At 46.7% G+C, this 9,370-nt stretch overlaps 2 protein-coding genes across 2 annotated transcripts; both read left to right on the top strand.

Moving 5' to 3' along the window:
* The first annotated feature begins 499 nt into the window (after positions 1–499).
* LOC135626382 (short-chain dehydrogenase reductase 3b-like) lies at positions 500–1,653 on the top strand. Its single transcript, XM_065131624.1, has 2 exons — positions 500–633; positions 709–1,653. The coding sequence occupies exons 1-2, from the start codon at positions 620–622 to the stop codon at positions 1,484–1,486; spliced, it is 792 nt and encodes a 263-aa protein (XP_064987696.1). The 5' UTR covers positions 500–619; the 3' UTR covers positions 1,487–1,653.
* A 3,149-nt stretch (positions 1,654–4,802) lies between these two features.
* Positions 4,803–8,890, top strand: LOC103971411 (gibberellin 2-beta-dioxygenase 1). The gene is made up of 3 exons (XM_009385428.3): positions 4,803–5,313; positions 7,152–7,560; positions 8,413–8,890. The coding sequence occupies exons 1-3, from the start codon at positions 4,931–4,933 to the stop codon at positions 8,692–8,694; spliced, it is 1,074 nt and encodes a 357-aa protein (XP_009383703.3). The 5' UTR covers positions 4,803–4,930; the 3' UTR covers positions 8,695–8,890.
* Positions 8,891–9,370: the final 480 nt, after the last annotated feature.

The following is a 9,370-nucleotide window of genomic DNA, read 5'->3' as shown; positions in this document are numbered from 1 at the left end:
GACAAATTTAACATGTAAATATATATATATATATATATATTCTTTCGCTATAAAATAATATGTTTGCAAAATTCTTTCTAAACTAACTTAATGATGTCAAATAACATGAAAAAACAAATATGATCTCACATGAGTTTCAAAAAAATTAGGGACAAAACTAAGAAGAAGAAGAAGAAGAAGAAGAAGAAGAAAAATCAATACCCAAAAAATATGATAATTATATTTGAATTTGACTATGCAATTATCGAATCTTTCTCTTCTCTCCACGTGACAGGATTTCTTTTATTTTCCACTTACTATGATCTATTTTTTTTCTTTTTCTTATCATCTAAGATATGGTTTTAATTAATGATATGGTGATACTGCATGTGGGTCATAAATAAAATGCTACGCTTCAGATCAGTGAAGAGTTGACTTTTAAGGAAACACCAAAATATCCTCATTAATTCCCATCACATTCGTCCTTGTAAATTTTGCCTTAGATCTGTAAGACACTCCCAAAACACGCCATGTGCATCTGCTTCATCTCCATTCCCCACATCTACACAGCAGAAAGGAAGCCCGAAGCTCACATTCCTTACATCTCCTCCTCTTGGTTTCCTTCTTCTTCCTTCAGCAAATGTCTACTTTACGGTGAGCTTCTTGATTGCATGTTCTTGTGGTGTACAGATCGCATGTTTGACTCCAAGGTTTGTGTGGTTGACTTAGGTTGGAAGGCAAGGTGGCGATCATCACCGGGGCCGCGAGTGGCATCGGCGAGGCCGCCGCGAGGCTCTTCGCGTCCAACGGCGCCACCGTCGTCGTTGCGGACATCCAAGATGAGCTGGGCACTCGAGTGGCCGCCTCCATCGGGCTCGGCCGATGCAGCTACAGGCGCTGCGACGTGACCAGGGAGGAGGAGGTGGAGGCGACGGTGGACTACGTGGTGCGCACCCACGGCCGGTTGGACGTTATGCTCAGCAACGCCGGCGTCCTCGGCCCGTTGGCGTCCGTCCTGAACGTGGACCTGGGTGAGATGGATCACGTCATGGCGGTGAACCTGCGCGGCGCAGCCGCGGCCGTCAAGCACGCGGCCCGGGCGATGGTGGCCAAGGGCACCCGCGGGTCCATCATATGCACCGGCAGCGTCACCGCCTGCCAGGGCGGGCTCGGTCCGGTGGCCTACACCGCCTCCAAGCACGCGCTGGTGGGGTTGGTGAGCGCCGCCGCCGGGGAGCTGGGCCTGCACGGGATCCGGGTGAACTGCGTCTCGCCCTTCGGGGTGGCGACGCCGCTGGCCTGCGGGTACCACGGCAGGAGCCCGGAGCAGGTGGAGGAATCTTCCTGCGCCGCCGCCAACCTCAAGGGCGTGGTGCTCAAGGCCCATCATGTGGCGGAGGCGGCGCTCTTCCTGGCCTCCGAGGAGTCCGCGTTCATCAGTGGCCATAACTTGGTCATCGACGGAGGGACCACCGTCGTCAATTCCTGCTTTCGGATGATGAGATAAAGCGTGGTAAATTGGCCGAGAGGATGCAAGGAGGTGACGAAGACGATGGATTGGATCCTTACACCTCTTGTCCTCGTTCCTTCATCTTGTGGGAAGGAATCATCTCTTATATCACCAAATGAATACGTGCAAAACCTTTGGATTTGTAATCTTATTCCAATTCGACATCTTCGCAGCTTCTTGTTTATCGTCGCTCGAAGTCCAGAACGCGAATATAAATCAACATGTAACGTCATATGCAGTGATTCAATGATTTAACATATTACATAAATTGATAGGCCATCAAAATTCAAGATGCTATTAGAGTCAGAGCCATCGGACTTAATATGCATCTATAAGTTTACCTTAAATATGAGAATTAGGAGGTTACGATTAGTCTTTAAAAAAGAACTAATAGAAATTAATAGTTAACCGAGATTAACTACGATGACATGTAGATAAGTCTTTTAGATTTCGTATGGTACTGCAAAAAAAGATTTTTCTTACTCTCTCTCTCTCTCTCTCTCTCTCTCTCTCTCTCTATATATATATATATATATATATATATATGGTCATCCGGTCCGGTGGGCTGTGTTATGGGCCATTATTTTCATGACCATCACCATCGATTAAAGCATCGTTTTGCTGGTAGATATTATGGAAATAATCAAAAGAAAACTGGTTTTGCATGTTTCTTTACTATGAGTCACGGAAATCAACTTAAGCATGGCAGTATACCGCGTACATTGATCCTCTTAGAGTCAAAATTTTTGCATCGTAATATACGTTAGGGTCACAGGAATCATCAGTTTGAGAGCCTAATTTTTTCCTGCTCGGAGGAGATTTAGATTCATCAGAACAGCTCATCCAATTACTTGTGTGACACAAAAGATGATGAAACCGGTCAGCAGAACAAAGTACTCAGCAGCTCTACCATACATCCGTCCTGCTCTAACTTGGTTTCCACCCTCCATTAGGTGGTCATGCGGTCCTAGAGAACTCCCGTCTTCCAATTGCCTCCATTTCCCATGCATCTTCTCGTTTGTTGTTCCTGCTGTTGTGCTTTCTGTTGTCGGTTTACGGAACCCCGGCATGCATGAGCATCAACAAGTACAGCAGAAGCATTACTTTAATGGCGATGACGAGGAGGAGGAGGCATGTGATGACAAGTAGCTTCGCATAAAGTTAGGTTAAGGTCGCTAATGACGAGCACAGAAACAGCTAGAGTCCTGGGTTTCGGTGCTTTTTCCCTCGAGGTGGTCCATAGTTTGGTTATCATATGATAGATGCATCATGAGGAACATCTTGCTACGTTTCAGAATCATCAAGAAAGTACAACGTTATTGGTTGTTCAGTGGAGGAGGAGGAGGAGGAGGAGGAGGAAGAAGAAGCTTCAAGACTTGTCAAAGTGCATGACTTTCCACATGCTACTCTTGGGCAGCACGACTCAAAAACTGTATGCCCGATCGATGAATGTTGTCCGCAGCGGAGTGGTTGATCGCCGTCTGCGTGAATTGTTTAGACCTGATTCTGAACTCCCAAGCTTGACTGGCTGCTCACAGAATCATCAGAAGGTGACAAGAGTCGCCCTTGGGTTGATGCTCCGTCGTCCTCATCAGAATCTGTAGATGGAGACATGGAAAGGAACAAGAGATGCTGATGAGCAGCAACGTGAAGAGTATATGTCGCTACATGCATGGTCCCAAACTAGTGGATGAAATTGATGGCTTCCTTGTTTGACTGTGCATTGCAAAGAGCATGAAAGTTCCTTCTTTTCAGGAAAGGTTTCAGCTCAAAGAGATTGATGTGTTATAAGCAGAACGTTGAGGCCAAAAAAGACGGAACGAAAGAATTTATTTCACCAGAAAAGAATGAAAAAAAGAAGAGGCAGATCGAGAAGAGATAACATAAGAATAAATAATAATGATAAATATAACGCAAGAAAAGCCGATAAAAACAGTGCTTTTTTTCGTTCCTTTCGTGTGATGAGCAAGCAAGCAATCATCACCAAAGCAGACGAATTGCCTCAAAGAAGAATAATATTTTGACCTCGATGCACGAGACAACACTCGATACGAACAAATGATTTCTTTACGTAGATTCTGTGGATGACAAAAGCATCAGATGAATCGAGCGACATTAGTCACTTTCCGACTCACTCTATCATATATATATATATATATATATATAAAGGTAATCGGCATCCATGTCGAAAGTGTCATGTAGGAACTCATCGATTAATCTACTTGAGTTGGCTCCTTGTCGGCCTCATGGAGAAGGGAAGCGTGACGTATTTGGTCATCCATGTGAGAAGTCATTGAGGACCGGGCCATAATTTATTCGACCGTCTTATTTTCTCCGAATTTTACTGGTTAGGATTTGCCGTCCATATGGGATGCATTACGTTTAGGGATGATCAATCAAGGTTTCCAATATCTGTGCATGTAGATCTACTCTACCACCTGAAATATGGATCTGAAATGCTCACTCTATATCATTTCATGATTAATGTAGTAATCACGATCGATGATTATAAATCATTAAGGCGTTCGGAATCCCACTTTGACTTTTCACGTTATAATCAAAATAATGTATTATATATATGTTTATTTAAATCGGACCGACGATGGGATGAAAAGTAGGAATAAAAAGGAACGGGCGGTTCGGAAGGACAAACCCGAATCCTTTTATTTTGGTGAGCCGGTTCGGCTTTGGGTTAATCAGAAGCGGCTGACTTGGCAACTCATCATTGACCCAACTGTCGGGGCGGATGGCCCCCGCGGTGGGCCCCATGGATCAGCCAACCACCACCGTCCTGCGGTGTTGTCGCAGCCACGATTCCGAGTAAACTCGAAGCTGCTTTTGACTTACGCACAGATGCGCATAATACTACTACACCGATAAAGAGAAGTATCCACTTGCACCAACAGAAGTCGTACTCCGTCGCGCGGGCGAGAGAGAGAGAGAGAGAGAGAGGGGTTTTGTGGAGCAGCTGTATGTATCTATGTGACCCGTCCAAATCAGATTATGATATCAACTAATCGGATGTGGAGATGGGTTGGATAGTCGAATGAGTCGTTGTTAAGGTTGGGAAATCGATAGAGGGAAATTTATCGTACTCCATCTGCTATCATTTCACAAAACTTAGAGAAAAAGAAAAAGAAGAAAAGATTGCACCAGGGTCAGCGTCTGGTTGGGAATCTCCTAGTTGTTGTTCTACCTTTTGGCATCCACATATACACCTTCCTCAATCTTCCTCCTCCTCTTCGCACCACACCGCACACGATATAAAGCCCGCATAGCCTCCTCCCCACCGCACAACCTCCATGGTGTATGTCCTCTCGCACCCTTCTCAAGCTTAGCCCACTTCCCTACTCCGACTCCCATTCGCTGCCATCCTCCTCTCTTCCTGGTCCCTTAGCGCTCGCCTCCAGATTGTGTTCGCATGGTGGAGCAGCAGAAGCCATGGTGATTGCGTCGGTCACGGCAGAGAGCAACGAGAGGATCAGGACCCTCGAGTACCCCGTGGTCGACCTCTCGTGGAAGAGAGGCCGGGCGGCGGAGCTGCTCGTGCGGGCCTGCGAGGAGTTCGGCTTCGTCAAGGTGGTCAACCATGGCGTGCTCAGGAGCGTCATCGCCAAGATGGAGGCCGAGGGGGCGAGGTTCTTCGCATTACCTCCCTGCGAGAAGCAGAAGGCCGGCCCGCCCACCCCGCTCGGTTACGGCATTCGGAGCATCGGCTTCAACGGCGACATGGGGGAGTTGGAGTACCTTCTTCTCCATTCCAACCCTTCTTACATCTCCCAGAAAGCAAAGACGATATGTAGAAAGGATCCAATACATTTCAGGTATGCCGGGAATGGATCACCAACCTCTCTCTCTCTCTCTCTCGTATGCATAGAATATATGGTTGAAGAACTCGGCAGGCAAGCATGCAGAGCTATTAAATACTATGTTTCTGGTGCTTTAAGATTCCTCCTTGGCATTGTATGACATCATGCTGCCAATCTCGGAATGCACCAACATGGATTCAACATCGCTGAGAATGGCGATCGAAATCTTCTTTCTCAACGGGGATGCGAGAGAGAGAAAGAGAGAGAGAGAGAGAGAGAGAGAGAGAGAGAGAGAGAGAGAGAGAGAGAGAGTCCATGATTGTGATCTTAGAAAAAGCATTGCTAATGGTGGCGGATGTATCTCCTTCAATCATTGGTTGGTTGAAATCGAACCCTACTAGGTAATTACTAGAAGAAATCACCGAACTCTCAGTGAGGAAAAGGATTGACAAGCATATCTAAATGCTTAATGACATTGACATGTGGATGAGATCAAGAAGGTGTCTCATCAACCAACAGGGACCCGACATTTCAACAGGAAGGATGAACATGTCCTCTCATTTCCTCCTTGTAGAATTCCACAGGAGTTTGCAGTCATATTACCTATTACCGTCGTATCGTAGAATTTGAATTGCTGGGTGTTCTAGGCGTATACATGATCGCATCACCCACTTCTCCTCATAGCTAGACTAGGTTTGGTTCAGCAATCACGGAATTAGGTCGAAGGATAATCCCCTTGCTTGCGTTGATGCTTCCTCGCCACTATTTCATCTCATGCCTTGGCTTGAGAAGGTAATCAAATCAACGCCCACCTACCCAGGCCTAAGGAAATTGCAGTGCATAGCTCATAACTCATAGTGTAGAGCCTGTAGAAGCTTATTAAGGTCTAATGTCAGGGCTGATAGGGGTTGTCATGCAAGCTAAGACCATGATGCTGTTGAGGTTTCTTAGAGCAGGCACAGGCACATAATGAAGAGGAAAGATGGGAGAGAAAGAGTAGGGTTAGAATAATGGAGTACCCATCTGAGAAAAGGCACACCCGGTCGTACTTGTCAATTCCTGTCAGTGGCAGGACAGACAACTAAGGGCTCAGAGACTCAAATCCACAGCTCAGTTCTTAGTGCACATGCCTACGGCTAACTGTGCAGAAGCTGAGCTGAAGCTGTTAGTCTAAAGCAGTCATGAATAATTTGGGGAAGTGGATCCGGAGTGGTGGAAAGAAGGGCATGGGGGTGGGCTCTAGTCGATTCAAAAGCAGGAATTATCAGGTTCCAGCGGTGGAGTTCGTGTGTCCGGCTGTGGCTGTGGCTGTGGCGGGGTATGTGTATTTTCTGTGAACCCCATGCTCTCTCTCTCTCTCTTTCCCAGCTTACCCCATGAACTCTCACCAGCATTCTTGGTCAATTGAAGCTCTTGTAGAAGAGTCACTGGAACGAGAATCAAAACTACGGAATGCACAGCAGAGTAGCACAAGGGATCATGGGTTGGGAACAGGCACAGAAAACCACTATGCAGAGGGAGGGGGGAAACAGTCAGGTCCCACAAGAAGTACATCACACCTGAATGAAAGATGCTTGCCTCCAGCCATGCTATCCATTACAAGCCAAACAAACTATAGATGCACATACCCTGGCCCCCCTCCTTTTATGGTAAAAAAAGAGGGGTTAGTGGCACCAAAAAGGGGATACAAAGGGGAGAAGCAGTAGCTTGGGAGGGAGATGACTTGTAAAAATGGTGTCCTGTCCTCTCACCTTTTGCTTGTGCCTGCATGTTTCCATGGTGCAGCTTCCTTCATCCATCTGCTTCAGCTGTTTCATCACTCACTCACTTTCTTTTTGGTTGTTCCTTTACAGTGGGGTGGTGAATGAGTATGTGAAGCAAGTGAGGCAGCTGGCATGTCAGCTACTGGACATGGTGGGAGAAGGGCTGGGGCTGCAGGACACCCGAGTCTTCAGCAGGCTGCTGCAGGACAGCGAGAATGACTCCTTGGTCAGGCTGAATCATTACCCTCCTTGGCCCGGCAGCGACAGGGCCGGGGGTGATGCCGACCGCGAGCCCGCCGCCGGCAAGTCCAGGGACAAGAGAAGCGGCGGCAGGATCGGGTTCGGGGAGCACTCTGACCCGCAGATCCTTAGCATCCTCCGCTCCAACGACGTCGACGGCCTGCAGATACTCTCGGCGGAGGCGGACGACGGCGGCGTGTGGATCCCGGTGCCGGCAGACCCGGCGGCTTTTTATGTCATCGTCGGCGACTCGCTCCAGGTTAGTATACGACGCCTGTGGGGCGTGCAATCATCGTTTTTGCTGTCGCCTCCCACCACGTCAAGATTCGGAGCGTATCTACGCGTCCTCTCATACATCTAAATCATATCCACCGTGTCCTCGTGATTCCCACAGCTCCACCTCATCCTGTAAAATCGATCCTTTCCTTTTTCTTTTCCCTTCATTTATACGAGTAATAATAGGTGGTTAATCTTTGGCAGTTAATGTAATATAACGAGATTCAAACCCAACTACACGATAACTAGTCGATTCGGATAAGAGATTCCCACCACCCTTCCACTGCACCCAAATAAAATGATTCTTGTCGTCATTCATATTCGATAGATTCACTGATCTGATCATTTTATAAGATGTTTTATATCATCTATCAGTCTCTCTATCTATCTATCTATCTTTCCTAATCTCTGGTTGGATCGATCGTTTCTTTTGACATATCGTATCTATCGGGTTCGATCAGATTTGTTTATTTAAATCAGAAAACAAATAGATTAATAGGTGTTTTTTCCTGGAAAGAGAACGAGTGATTAATAGAACCAATAGCACTGCATCCTTTTCCCCTCCCTCCCTTTTTCTTTCTTTTTGGAGAAGGAAGAGAGGGAGGAGACTGCTTTTGATGGGTCAAACGTGCGGTGGCACTGATACGACTTCCGTGTATCCCTGTGCCAACAAACAATGGGACCCACATGAACCCCCTACTCTCTCTCTCTCTCTCTCTCTCTCTCTGTGCGTCCGTGTGTTTCTGGAGATGGATCGAGGAAAGACCAAGAAGAGAGATGTCGCAGAAGAAGTGACTGACCTCGGTTTAATTTGCGTGTGTATGTGTTGACGAAGGCGATGACGAACGGAAGGCTGGTGAGCGTGAGGCACAGAGCCATGGCGAACTCCTGCAGGCCGAGAACGTCGACGGTCTTCTTCGGTGCGCCGTCGCCGGGCACGCGCATCACGCCGCTCCCTCAGATGATCAGGCCGCACGCCCCCCGGCGCTACAAGTCCTTTACCTGGGCCGAGTACAAGAAGGCCATGTACTCCCTCAGGCTCGGCCACAATCGCCTCGACCTCTTCCTCGCCGATCCTGATGATCGCGACCAAGACTCAGGAGGCATCTCCAACTAACTCGAGAAGAAGAAGACGAAGAAGTGAGGGGTCTCGTAATCCATGTTAACCCAAATTTTGATATGATAATTACCTGCACATAGGATAGTTGATGGGCTACAGTGTTTTTCCCACTGAGTGTAGTCTCTGCTTTTTTTCTCTCTCTCCTTCTTTCCATCTTTAGTGTGATACTCAATGGTGTGTATATTTCTTTTTCTTTTTTTTTTTCTTCTTCTTCTTCTTCTTCTTAAAATGAGGCTTTGAGTTTGCACTTTCTGTATTTTCTTTGCAATAAAAAAGAGTTATGAGTTTGTGAATCTCGTGGAGTAAAAAACCAATGGAACTGTTCATGTGGGATGAACTGAAGCAGTAGGAGGGAGAACTGCACAACCCCGACTTGTTTCCCATTGTAATTCCACAGAATTCAAATAGTTCATGAGCAGGTTCAACCTTTCTTCTAATTTTTGATAGTTGAGTGGGTGTGCTACGACTTTATGCTCCTCTAAAGTGGAGAAATGATGGGGAGATGTGTCCCCATCACAAAAAGTTGCCGTGGTGGATCAAAAGTTGCATCAAAAGGCTATTTGCATATTACATTGTTTTGCTTAGAATCATTCTTTTCACCAAAATTGACTTTCGCCTTTTTCTTTTTCTCTTTTTAAAGCTTAGCAAAATCAATACACAATCAGCATTTTTT

This window comes from Musa acuminata, chromosome BXJ2-11 (genome assembly GCF_036884655.1).
Source record: "Musa acuminata AAA Group cultivar baxijiao chromosome BXJ2-11, Cavendish_Baxijiao_AAA, whole genome shotgun sequence".
Classification (NCBI taxonomy): Eukaryota; Viridiplantae; Streptophyta; class Magnoliopsida; order Zingiberales; family Musaceae; genus Musa; species Musa acuminata.
This window is presented reverse-complemented; position numbering and strand designations above follow the sequence as displayed.

Bases quoted from the DNA above. Each gene is read 5' to 3' on its own strand.
- LOC103971411 (XM_009385428.3), top strand. From the start codon at position 4,931: ATGGTGATTGCGTCGGTCACGGCAGAGAGCAACGAGAGGATCAGGACC. The intron at 5,314-7,151 runs GTATGCCGGGAA...GTTCCTTTACAG, and splicing joins AAGGATCCAATACATTTCAG to TGGGGTGGTGAATGAGTATG. The intron at 7,561-8,412 runs GTTAGTATACGA...GTGTTGACGAAG, and splicing joins TCGTCGGCGACTCGCTCCAG to GCGATGACGAACGGAAGGCT.